General features: G+C 33.4%; 1 protein-coding gene across 7 annotated transcripts in view; it reads right to left on the reverse strand.

Moving 5' to 3' along the window:
- Nucleotides 1-14,019, reverse strand: part of LMBRD2 (LMBR1 domain containing 2) — a 41,884-nt gene that overhangs the window by 11,712 nt on the left and 16,153 nt on the right. For all 7 annotated transcript variants that reach the window (XM_074328999.2, XM_074328997.2, XM_074329000.2 and 4 more), the window contains 8 exons: nt 10,457-10,531; nt 9,146-9,259; nt 8,646-8,829; nt 5,356-5,537; nt 4,685-4,818; nt 3,174-3,279; nt 2,426-2,523; nt 232-335 (listed from right to left, as the gene is read on the reverse strand). In XM_074328999.2, the coding sequence (XP_074185100.2) occupies nt 232-335; nt 2,426-2,523; nt 3,174-3,279; nt 4,685-4,818; nt 5,356-5,537; nt 8,646-8,829; nt 9,146-9,259; nt 10,457-10,531 (997 nt within the window). The remainder of the gene's footprint in view (nt 1-231; nt 336-2,425; nt 2,524-3,173; nt 3,280-4,684; nt 4,819-5,355; nt 5,538-8,645; nt 8,830-9,145; nt 9,260-10,456; nt 10,532-14,019) is intronic.

Raw genomic sequence — 14,019 nt, forward strand, 5'->3', positions numbered from 1 at the left:
GGCATTATTTAGCTGCAAACATACTAAATAATTTCTGCTGCAGAATTTCTTAAAGACAAATGAGACAATCATTTATATTTTCAAATTATTTTTGCTATGAAGGATTTATGTAGGTTTTTAGTTGAAAAACATTAATTTGTAATTTCTAAAGATAGATTACGAATTATACAAACATTAATTTTATACCTTGAGTCTTAGCACTTTCCCTTCATTTTAAAAGACAAATCTTACCTCGTCTGATTAATTCTTTTCCTTCATCAACTAAGTCTGATGTCATATCATTATCTCCCATAAACTGCTGGAAGCCAAGTAGATTCAAACAACGAGTTCCCAAACTAATAAAAGTAGATTTTCAAAAAGATAAGCATTACTTCACATTGTAAATATTTATGTAAACTGTTCTTTATTGTCGTCACCCCCAAAGAAACCTATGTTATATTATTAGTTATCTCAACAAGCTACCTCGAGTTATATTTGTCTTTAAGAAGTATTATTTCCCTTTCTAAGATTACATGCCTAGTACTACACTGACTAGCGTATGCATCACGCCTAGATTTCTTGTAGAAACAAATTAAGTTGGGTCATTAGCAACCTTCAGAAAATTAATATATAAATTATTATATTATTATTATTATAGGATGCTAAATAATAGCGAGAATACAAAAGGAATTTGTTTCTTTTCTTATATTCAAACATAAATTTTAATACTGCTAATTCTGTGACTTTACATATTGCCTTGCCATCCAATTATTCTTGTGGAAATACTATACCCCAGGATAAGAAACCCCAAACTTGGTAACTATCTCTGGAAAGGTCTTGGCTTTGTGTAAAGCATCAGGAAATGCATTACACTCTCTAGACAGTTAAGTCTGAAGATTAGCTCTAGGTGTGGCTGTGTTGCTAACAACATGGTAATTATTTAGACTAATTATGGCAGCATTTAAAAAGAAAATGCATCTATAAAGTCAAGTTACCATTGAAATGTCAGCAAGGCATTGCTTCACATACTTCAATAATAGAATATCTACTTTGAGAATTAATTTGAAAATGGAGGAATACAATCTTTTTCTCCCTTAAAGACAAATTGACATCCAAAATTTATCCTAGTGAACTCTAAAACAACACTATTAAGAAATTATTTTTAAGTTTAACAATTTTCCTTTACACATAATTCGTCGTATTTGTTTCAGACTTTATAGCTGACAAGGCAGTATCCCACCCATCTGTTACATGATCCATATAACAATCTAAGAAGGCAGGTAAAAAGAGACGCTAATCTTACTAACATCATCACTAACACGAGAAGACATAATTTATACATCACATGATCTTAATGTTCCATTAATAGTTTATAAACTTTTAAAATGAATAAGCATATAATCAAAACTTAGTTTCAGACATTCAAAGGATGATTGTTCTCTTCCTTTAATACATCATTTTCACAGTATATAAACCTGTCTTTTCTACCTTATACAAAAAAACCCAAAATAATAGATTTACTATCATTTCATATTAAATTTTATTTTAAATTAGAATCCTTTAGCTCCTTTACTTATGAGTAGGTAAAATATAGATGTTTTTAAAAATTCAATAGATAATTTATTTCAAAGCATACTTACCTGTTTATTCAATATTCTAATGTGAGTATATACATATTATTTATAATAGGTACTGGTACTGGAAAATTTAAATTAAAAAGTGGTTGGATGAAACTCATTTTCGTTAGAAAAGTAAACTGATTAACATCAATAAAATATATTTTTTAAGTGGCATTTTTGGTATGTCACGGAGCATTCAAGCAGTGAAAAGGGCCAAGTACAGGATGGGGGCACCTGACATGTGGAAACAGGGAAGCCAGGGCGCTAGAAGCCAAGCATACCTGTCCTTTAACTCCTTTTGAATCTTACCTCTGCCTAGATTCTACCACTTTTCCTCATCTTATAAAAAGAGCAGCCTGTGTACTTTCCAGCCTTACATGTACAGCCTGATTACAATTGCTCCTCACCCGATCTTCTGTGATGGCTATGGTCTGAAAAACCAAGAAACCCAGCAATAATTATGGGGAAAGCCCTAAGACTAACTTATGTTACTGGATAGAAGCTGGGCATGGGGTATTTTATAAGCTACATTGGCTGTCAGTGTCCAATGCCAGGACTCAATATTCTGTAAATTAATCCTATCGCTTTGTAACCTAAAACTTGCAACAGAATAATTCTACTTCTCTTTTCTTGAAAATATTTTCAGAGAACGAGCCTTACCTGATCACTCAAGTAATCCTTTACACTATCCCCAGAATCCCCAAAGCCACAACAAAACAAACAAAGCCAGAACCCGACCAGCGAATATTTTAAAAAGCTTTGAGAAGAAAGGACAGCCAGATTGGGCTAAGAGTATGTGAAAAAATAAGTAATGTTAAGTTTCTTACCTAAAATAAGTAGCAATGCAGAGAATTACGACCAGCATAGGATAATATATATAGAATCCATCTGCAATAAAGGATAAAACTTTCATGGAACCCATAATCTGAGGAGCAAGAAAAAAGTAAGTTAAATCAGTACAGTTCTATATTTTTCATTCTTTTCCATTATTAGAAAATTCAGGCATAACCAGCTATACCAATAAATTTGGACTTTTCAAAAAGTAGAAAGCACAAAGTGGGCTGATTTTTAAGTTCTCATCACAAGAAAAAAAACTGTAACTGTGAGGTGATGAATGTTAACTAAACTTATTGTGGCATCATTTCACAGGGCATATATCAAATCATCATGTCATACACCTTAAACTAATACCATGTTATATGTTGATTATATCTTAATTTGCTTATTTATTAAGGTTTTATCCTAAACAAAATTAATATTTTATAAATATTACTGAAAATTATATACATAAGACTATAATTGTAAAAGTTAATATTATTATTGGTCAAGTCTATTGATTCTACTCAGTTGGATGACCTATGTGAACCAAAAAACATTTTTTTATAATAAAAGAAAGCAAAATCACTTTTATCCAGTCATTAGTAATTACAAATTACAACCTTTAAAAGAAAGTTTTAGCTATTAAAAAGATCCAAATAATGCTATAGAACTTTTCTGCATTAAAATAAATTTATAACAATAAAATCCCATACAGATAATGAATCCAAAGAACCGTAGTTTTCTGACCATACTTACAGATGTGTAAGCAGTTGGCTGCGTATTCTTGTGAGAGATGGATGAATCCATATGGGTCAAACCCAAGAAATTAAGACATAAAGGAGGAGTCAAACGGCAAAATAACCTGCAATAAGCATTTATAAACAGAATATATAAAAAAAATAAAGCAGCAAAATACATTTTCTATTATATTGAAATGCATTAAAAACATTTCACATCATTGGAACTATTTTCATTTCCGTGTATTATACATATTTTGAATTATTAATGTAACCTTCCTTACTTGAGAAACATTCTGAAAATCCTATTAATCACGTCTTCCTTAAAAAACACAACCTACAAGGTGAGACTGCAGTGTCAGGCTGCCTGCTTTGGTGGTATTCACCATTGCTTTATCCCAGGCATTTGTGAAGTGTCTTTGTACAGGCCTCTTCAAGTCTACCCTCTGTGCAATGTGTCCCAGCAGCATGACAGGGATGGTAACATCCTCACCGTGAATTGTACACACTACATAAAAGATCTGAAGTTGTATTAAAATATATCACCCTGACAACTACAGGTATAAAGAACTGTTAGAGCTCAGTTTTGTCCAAGATAAAAAGAGTAGGGCGAGAGGGAGTATATGAATACAAAGAGGTAATCTGAGAAGTGCTTGTATATCTTGTTTGTGGTGGTGGTTATATCTTGGTTGTATATCTTGATTGTGGTGGTGATTATAGGAATGTAAACACACACACACACACACACACACACACACACACACAAATAAAGGAAGGATAAAAAAATGATGAGAATTAAATGTCTGTAGTCTAGTTAACAGTAATGTATCAATGCAAATTTCCTGGTTTTGATATTATCCAACAGCTATATAAAAATATCTCCATTCAGGGAAGCTGGGTAAAGGTTAATAGGACTCTTTGTATTGTATTTGCAAGTTCCTGTGAGTCTATACTTAATTTAAAAAAAAAAAAAAGTCTTAGAGATGCTTCATGTATTGATTCCTATGTGAACCTCCCAAAGTCCAGCCTTTATAAATTACCCAATATGATTTATCTAACAATGTGGGCAAATAACAGATGGTGCAACCTAGTCCAAGCTGGAGCCATTTCTCAAAACTCTTGCTAAATCTCTTAGCAAAAATTATTCCTGTTGGTTTCCTCAGTTCTCTACAATTCAGCTGAGGCCACTGAATCTTAGGATACTCTCTAGGTCTGACTTAGTCTCTAAACTCTCAAATGTTCCTATTTTTTACTAACTTATTTATTGAACCTCACATTGGTAAATTCAGGCTCATTAAGTCTTTCTTTTCCTTCCTAATCTATTTCCTTCCTAATACCTATTTTAACCTTAAACTTCAAGCAAGATGTTTAGTAGCAATCAACAAACATCTAATATTTAAACCTAATCGATTAGTTCAGAGAAATGCAGGTGTTAGTGGAAGACCTATAAACAACATGAAATAAAAGAGAGATCCGTAAGAATACAAGCATTGGAGACATTTCCCTTATTTCTAAACACAATCTACTTACATGCCACTGAAAAGAAGACTGTAAGCATCAGTCTGATGGTGTGAAGCCAAGTAATAATAGTTAAAGACCCGAATCCTGAACACGGTAGAATAAACACAGATACTTAGGAAGAAGATGGAAAGAAAGCAAGCGATCTGAAAAAAACAAAAACAAACAATTAAGACTAATGGACTGCAGCACTTTATATACTATCACAAGCATTATCCATTATTGCCTGCTAACATTTATTGACATTTTAATACTTAAATACACTAACTGTTGTTTTAACCACTTAAGAAAAAAGTTATGAAAAAATTTACATCTCAACCAGTTCCACATCCTATCCCTCAGTTTCAAATCTACTGCCTGAAGTGAGCCTGCACTCTCCCACGCCTTGGCAACTCTTCACATGAAGACTGTAAGTTATGGATCAAAGTATGTAAGAGGATCAAAGTATTCTCATAAAAGTATTTGGCACTATTTTGCATCTTTTCATCTCTTCTCAAATATTGTTCTTAGTTTTTATAGTCTGGGTAAATTGACGAAGCTCATATTTGGAAGTTTGAATAATAACTGTGGGAAACTTCAACGCTTTCATTATTACTAGAAGAAATACATGGAGAAAAGATACAGCAGTTAAGGATTACCTTATGAACTGACATTTATTTATGACAGATCTAAAATAAACTGACCTCGATATAAATATAATTGTATGTTTTCTCAGCCAGCTGTATGAAGACTGCAAAGAGGGATAAGACAGGTGTAGTGCTAAAGAACGTGCACTCTGACCACACAACAATCACAGAGAAGATAGACAAAACCACAGCAAGTATTCTATAAAACCATGGTCGCAAAAGACATTCCCAGTACCATTCTGGAAGATAAAAGAAAAAAAAAAATGATTAGAAAAACCACAAAGGAGTAACAGGGTATTTATACTGTTTCAAAATATCTCCATACCAGATATCTAATTGTAAAGAGAAAATTTTACAGTCGAGGAACCAGGCAGACACCATCCTAACTGAACGACCCCCAGTAAAGGAACACACGTCATGTGCCTCCTGCTACAATGCGATGAGAACACAACATCACTGCTGTGGTATTCCAGCCAAAAATACAGAACCTGCATCTAATTATGAGAAAACATTAAATGCAAATTCAGGAGCACTCAAAAAAATAAAAAATAAAAACCCAACAACAACAAAAAAACTGGCCTGTACCCTCCAAAAACATCAATGTCATAAAACACAGAGACTTATAAATTGTTGCAGATTAAAGGAGACTAAGGAGACATGACAACTGAAGGCAATGCACGACCTGGAATTTTTTACAAGGAATATTATTGAAACATTTAGCAAAATTTGAATAAGGTCTGTAGATAACAGCACTATATTGATGCTAATTTCCTGATTTTGATCACTATACTTGGTTATATAAGAAAATGTCTTTATTTTTAGAAAATACACACTGGAATATTTAGGGGTAAAGAGGCATCATGTCCAGATTCAACTTTGAAAAGATTAAGGAAAAATACATAGGCAGAGAGAAAGATAAAGAAATGAATATGGTAAAATGCTAACATTTGGAGAATCTTGGGTGAAGGATATATGGCAACTTTTTGTTAAGTCTGAATTTAGGTGAAAACAAAAGTTAAAAAAAAAAGAAGAAAGCTCACAAAATTGAAAAGCTGTATTTCACTTCATTCACTGAAGAGTTGAGCTCCTAGCTCACCCTAAATCTTTTCAACCCTACTCTCAGCATAATTAATTCCTGCTGATTTCAATATCAACATAGGTGATACCCCTTTCAAAACTTTGGTCTTTCATTTCCTTGACCCCCACCCCTCCAATGATTCTGTCTTCCACTCTACAACTACTCGTTCCGTAAACCCTCTATTGCCCAGAACGACAACCCTTCATTATAATCTCATTACAACATCCTTGTAGCCAAACAATGCCTTCACCTAGTATTCCAACTACTGACTACCTCTACCTGGACCAACAATCCATGTATTCTACTACCTTTCTATTGCCACTTAACACTCTCACGTCCTTTATTGCTTTCTTTACCCCATAAATAAAGCTCAGATTCCATCATCTTTGAGGATACTCACTCTCCAATATATCAAGTCTTTTGCTTCCTCTTGCTTCCCTGTACTTGCGAGACTGAACCACACCCTGGCTACCAACTCCTTGGCTACCGTGAGCCTGCACCCACGGAGCTGCACGTGGCAGGAGTAAGACACATCACTTGACTGACGCGTCTCACTTTAAATTCTTAATCACTAGCTTCAAGTGGCCCCCGAGCGCTGCCTGGCTAGCCCACTGTAACTCACCAACTTTCTCCCATGCACCATCTCCTAAGCAACTATTTGGCAACTTCTCTCTTTCTTCAAATCTCTAAAATCTCTTCCCCTATACTTACTCTCAGCACTTCACCGAGAAAATAAATAAAGAAAATAAAAAGCTGGCAGAAGAAAACCTCCCCAAATTTCCACCACTACATCTTCTTACCTGCTCAGGTACATTTGGGTCTTACCTCCTAATCTAAAGCCTCTCTCTTTATTGCTCACTATTTCCCATTTCATCTCTCCTATACACAGTCATTTTCTTCTATCTCATCAAATTTCCTCTAAGATATCATTCGCATGTGACAAGCTATAATTTCCCTTCACTCTACCATCCTCTGTCAGCTAGTACTTCTTGTCTCTATTCCTTGTTATAAGAAAAACATTTTGAGAGTTTTCTATATTTAATGTTTCTATACCTGCTCTCCTTATTTCTTTTAAATTCTAATCAGGTTTTTTACCCTCACCCCACCTCACCTCTCTGAAATCCAGTCAAGTCTTAATATTCATGATAATGGACCCACCTGCAATATTTGCAAAGGTACTTTGTACACCCTTTTCCTCAAAACACTTACCGGCTTTGTTTTCCTGTCTTACTGGCCGCTCCTTTTCTAGTCTATCCTGCTGGTCCCTCCTCAACCTGGTGTCTAAACTCTGGAGTACCTCAGGCTCTGTCCTCAGATAATCTCTTCTCTCAGTCACTTCTTCACTGATCTTATCCTGACCCATGGTCCACCTATCCATTGATGACCCCCTAAGTATAGTTGCAGACCAGACTTCTCCCTAGAACTCCAGTTTCTATAGCCAACTACCAACTCAACATCTTATTTATACCTTTATGTGTATATTGCCTGTTTTTCTCACTCCACCAAGGGAGAAATTTTTGCCTTTTTCATTCATTGATATATATACCAAGCACCTAACAATACATAGCATATAGGCGCTCAAATATTTATTGAATGAATGAAAACAAGTGTCACATCATTCACTCATTTAATTAGAAAAGATCTTCATTGAAGAAGTTTTCTGAGACATTTGTTATGGCCATTATGTGTTTATACTCAAGACCAAACATGCAAAAGAGAATCAAGTGAACATTACCATTTATTTGAATACAAAAGGTAAGCAGAAGTTTCAATGTTGTGACACTGGTATTTTCATTAAGTTCTTTATACTAAATTGGTAACACTGAATAAAGTGTCATAAATAATCATAAAGTAGAATGGAATAATTATGACCATTGAGTGTAGGTTTTGTAAATAGACTAATAAATGTAAATAAATAGGACTTGTTGGGGGAATATTTTAGTACTATGTCATGACCGTAGGAGAGACCCAAGCTTGTGTTATAAAATTGCTTAAAATGCTAATTATTTTAAGTATATATTCTGTACACAAAATATGCTTGATTTATTGCATATATTTTTGCATAGAGTTTTGGTTATCTGTGAAGTAACAGTGGACACTGATAAATAACATATTATAATATATGACAAGTAAGATAGTTTGTCAGATTCATAATTTACCACATGATATAAGTCAAATACAATTCAACTCTCCATTGGTAAAAATATATATATTTTCCTTGAGAAAAATTATGATCATTAAACTTTGAAATTTATATCAAATTACATACCAACTGTAGGATTATAAAAATATTGGATAAATCTATTTTCTGGCTCTGGCGACTGAAAGGTATGAACAAACTGATGAGTAGCACTAGTTTCATTTTTTGCAACATCTTCTAGATAAAACGCTTGTTCCAAAAGAATCTGCCACTGTACTTGAGTTCGACGGTGCCTCTGAACTGAATAAATAACCTAAAAAAGAGAGCAGAGGGTATGTCTGTTAGTGTTCTAATCCAACAGTGATTCAACTCCCCACTAAGGAGTTGTTTTGGTTGTCACAACAATGGGGAACTGCTAGTGGCATTTACTGGATGGGGCCAAAAACGTTAACATTCTGGAACACATTTAACAGTTATGTTTAGTGAATAATTCTCCTTCCCCAAACGCCAATAGTACCCCTGTCAAGAAACATGAAAACATTTCACTCAAAATTCCTTTTTTTGTGGGACGTATTTATAAATCTAACTAAAACATCAGTACATAAAATAGCTATTTTTAATAAAGTTACCTGTTTATGTAGTTTCACCAGACTCTTTTCACTTGGGTAGGTATTATGCTTTTCATCAAAATCTTCATAATCATCCATGTTCCTGCCCATTTTTTCCTGGTATTCTGTAGGGCACTAAAAGGAACAAGTAAATTTTTTAAAATCTTATTTGCAAAAAGATAAAAATTTTATTTTTATTAAAAAATCTTCATTCTTGGGCATTTCTAATTTTCTTACAAATATCACCCTTTACTGTCACGTCTAAATAGTTGGAATTTTAGTTGCTGACATTTTAAAAAAAGTTTTAAAAGATGCACTGAGTTTCTTCTTACCTCTATTAATATTAATCTTTGTGCTCAGATATACTGGCTGGGGATGGCCAGTGCAGGGGAGCTGACCTACATGAAGTAACTAGTATGTGAGAGGATTATTCTAGGTAAGTGCTTGATGAAATTATCAATTATTTGCCTAGCTAAATAATGAAAAAGAATCACAATAAATCCAAGGTGCTGAATTTTTGAAAAGGATAGTACAAAGGAATACATGATTTAGAGTCAATTGCCCTACTGTTAGTCATTTATTATCTACATGAACTCTGGCAAGTTAGTTAACTTTCCTGAATAGGTCTCAAAAGGTAGCAAATATGAGAGAAATGATTAGACAATTGATTCTCATGACTATTATCTTAGCCAAAAGAAATACTAACTAAAAATCAATATAATAAATTTAAAATATAGGAGAAGAGATAGTTCAGTGGTTCTGTAGTTGCAGAAAAGATAACTGGGGAACTTATTTTTGGAATAATTATTTTTGAAAGTATATGAATACTCTTAATTCAATAATAATACATCAAAACCATAATTGTACAGCTTCTTACTAAATATGTATTGAACATCTCATGTCATTCATTTTATAATGTATGGAATATATTGCAAAATGACATGCAGGAAGCTGACTGAAACAAACTATTACAGCTCTTGTTTACTTGCTTACAGAAGATATGCCTTTAGTAACCACATTCTATGACACGTTTACAAACTGTAAAGGCCCATCTCCATCATTATGTTGTGGCAATAATTATACATTACTTAACATAACCTCTGTCCTCACATTTCAATGGAAAATATTGCCAATAAGTAATGTTAAACTTGTAACAACAAAGGAATAAATTTTATGTACACATTACTACTGGTTTACGGTCAATATTTCCATGAAAATGGAAAGGAGTTGGGGAGACTTCTGTGATAGGCTGTTCTCATACTTTCCCAATGCTTTTATTATAATATTATAGAAATTTAAATTTCAAAATAGCTGAGAATATGATTTAATTACCTTTTTAAGTATTGTGTCAACACATTTTCTCAATGGGTGGTTATACTTGATGCTTTCATTCACTTTACGAACCTCCTATAAAAACAGTAAGAGAAATAAAAATATTTCCATTTCTATAGATCAGATATTTGAAATGTGAATGCTCTCTAGGTATTATATAAATACACATATGTTCACAAGTTTAATTTCAATCCAAATTACTTAGCGTATATACCTGAAGTTCCATTCAATGAATAAAAAAGAACACAAGTAAAAATACGTACAGTTATATAATAGCTATATCTGTACCCTCACACTTTTAATTACTTTCTAGATTTACTCCCTTATCATTTGCTCACTTGGTACACAAAGATTATAAGCATTATAAAAAATTCATGAAGGATCAGACCAACTTTGTGATCCTAAAAGAACAGGACTGTTTTACTTCACCTTGGTCATTAAATTATCCCATTATCTCAAATCCAGTGAAGAAAACAGAGGAAGCAGAACAGGTTAGCAATGTCACAAAGCACCTGCTCCTTTCCAGTGGGAGAATACTCCACAGCAGTCACAACTAATGATTCATTCCATGTTGGTTTAATAAAAGCACATTATAGGCCAGCACAGTGCTGTAAGGTCTCCACAATCCACACCGGAGGGTAGGGTTGGAAGACATGGTGTTGTAAGTCTTTGACTAAGATTAGAGTCTAGTGATGCAATCATTAAAAAAGCAACTTATGGTGATGGAAGGAGAACTGACTCTGGGTGGTGAACACACAATGGGATTTATAGATGATGTAATACAGAATTGTTCACCTGAAATCTATGTAATTTTACTAACAATTGTCACCCCAATAAATTTAATTAAAAAAATAAAATTAAAAAAAATAAAAAAAAAAAGCAACTTAATGAGTATGAAAGGCATACAGGGGTTAGGGAGAACCAGTACTTCTAAAAGAATCATAACATTCTATAATATTAATGAAATTTTTAAAAAGATGGAACCACTGTTCTAGATAAACGGTATGTTCAAAGGCTAGGAAGCAAGAGAGAACTGACCAGACTATTAAAAAGAACATTCTGATTGTAGGGTAGAGAATGGCCTTAAGGTATACAACACTGGTGGCAGGGAAACCATCTGGTACATAGAAAAAGTTAGGAGAAAATACTTGCAACTTATATGACAAAAAACATCACTATCATTAGTATATGGAGAGCGCTTACACAGCCACAGAAATGGAAAAATACAGAAGGAATACAATTGGTCAATAAATATCTGAAAAGATATTCAAGCTCACTAAAAACAATTACAAATTTTAAACTGAGAACAATTTCTTACAAAATTATAAAAATTGGTATCATGTAATGAAGATTATATTCCCCTATACAGTCAAATGTGGAAAGTAATTTAGCAACTAGCCATCAAAATTTTAAATTGCTGACCCTATGAATAATCTGTACCAAAAGACATTGTACCAAAGCTTAGTTTAATGAGGAAAACACGATATTCAAACAGAAATGGTGAGAAAACTGCTGTATAATTTAGCATGGGAGACTTTACGATGAACTGATTATTAAAACTGAGATAAAAAGCATGAGTAGGAAGTCAGTCCATCAAAGGAAGGAGCAAGAATATTCTAGGCAGAGGGACAGCATGTAAGAAGGCCTTCAAGCAGAAGTGAACAAGGAATTTCAAGGAAAAACTCCAGTGTGACTACAGGGAAAAGAAGAATGAGGGCCTGAGAAGCATTTGATTAGGCTGAGTAAGAGCAAAGCACTCCAAAAGTCCTTAGTAAGTTTATTTTGAAGGCAACGTGTGAGACCTAAACATGGAGTGACAAGAATTGCGATTTTAAAAGGTGCTTGAAGCATCATTACATTACAATTTTCCATTACTAAGCTGCCTTAACGTTTGACTTGTTATTACAACTTTGAATATAAACTATACAGTCTGGTTATATATTATATATGAAATATATTTTTCCTTTACATTCTTTAGCTATATTAAACCAAAATAAGTAATGAAACAGTTAACTATTGATATTTGCTATAACTGTTATAAAATTAAGTTTCCTTCAAAAGCTTGCAATTTTTATAAAGTGTGGAAAGTATTTGAAATATTAGCTTATTTTCTTCATATAAAATAACTCTGAGCTCTGTCAATACTGTGCCTAATCAATTCTTTACTAGGCAGGCCAGATAATATCCATTAGGTCAGGATAATAGACAATTTTCAGTAAGAAATAAATAGTTATTTCTCCCTCTCCAAAATCCTCTACCTCGAAAGATGACAAAAGGTAGAGGTGACTCCTTAGGCGATCTAGCAAATGCCTTTTGAATGGTTTGACATGGCTTATAAGTTTTATTAATGCTTCAAAGAAAAGTAAGAGACACACAATCTATACAGTCACTTCAAAGAGAAACATCAAAACACTAAACTGGTTTTTATAAAACTGCATTTGGAAGATTTTATGGATAGCTGAAAAGTATGATTAATAATTAGAGGGTTATCACTTTGTGAGGGGTGTAGATGTTTAACTAGTACACTGTTTTGTACACCTTAAACTAATTTTTAAAAAAAGACTGGGGAGAGGAAAAAAAACAATTACAAAAAAAAATAAGGGTGACTGAACTTTGTGTTCTGTTAAAAGATGTATTCAAAACCAATGTATTTTAAGTTTTCTCTCTAAGTAAATTATTCATAATCTTGTTCCATGCTTTATTCTGCACACCTCCATCAACTTGGTCATCCTACACGACAGGATCATGTCTCTTCCCCGCTTGCAAGGTGCCAGTGATTTCTCACTGCTTTCAAAATATAGCCTGAACTTTTCAGTCTGACGTCCAAGGCCCCTATCAGACTAAAAACTATCTTTCAAAGTTTACAAGCTTTATCTTTCCAACATAAACCTCATACTCAAATAATCTGGTTTTAAAACCTCCTGATATCTGACCAGGATGCTGCCAGCTATAAAAAATTCTACCCATCCTGCAAGGCCCTGGTCATATTTCACCCTCTCCCCTGATCATTATTCAGAAGTGAAACCTCTCTATATTAGAGCATTTCCTTTGTATAATTCATATCACATTAATCATAAACTATAAAGGACTGTACAATTCTCCACCCTAGATAGTATCCTAATGGCCACTTCTGTAGAGCACTTAACACAGGAAGAAGACAATAAATATTAAATAATGAAAAAAAATTTCTTCTCAAGTTTATCAATATTCACACATTCAGAAAAACATAAAAGATCCCAAATTCCCGTGAAATATATAGACAAAAAAATTCATACTTGGCATGCATTTTTTGAGGGAAGAAAAAAGGGGCCAAAATTCTCCTGCTGTCTATGTGGACCTGCTGCTATTTTCGAAACATCTATCAAGAAGAATGGTTTCTTACAATATATAAATGTATCAAATTATCATTTTGTACACCTTAAATTTACATGATGATACATGTTAAATATATGCAATAACAAAGAGTGGTTTCTAATTTACCTGGAAAATTTTCTCCTATCTAAAACTTTTTAAATCCCTCACACCTTAAACGTATAGCAAAACAGCAAAGGCACCGATACCTA

This window comes from Rhinolophus sinicus, chromosome 3 (assembly GCF_057876585.1).
Source record: "Rhinolophus sinicus isolate RSI-liver-muscle chromosome 3, RSI-T2T, whole genome shotgun sequence".
Taxonomy (NCBI): Eukaryota; Metazoa; Chordata; class Mammalia; order Chiroptera; family Rhinolophidae; genus Rhinolophus; species Rhinolophus sinicus.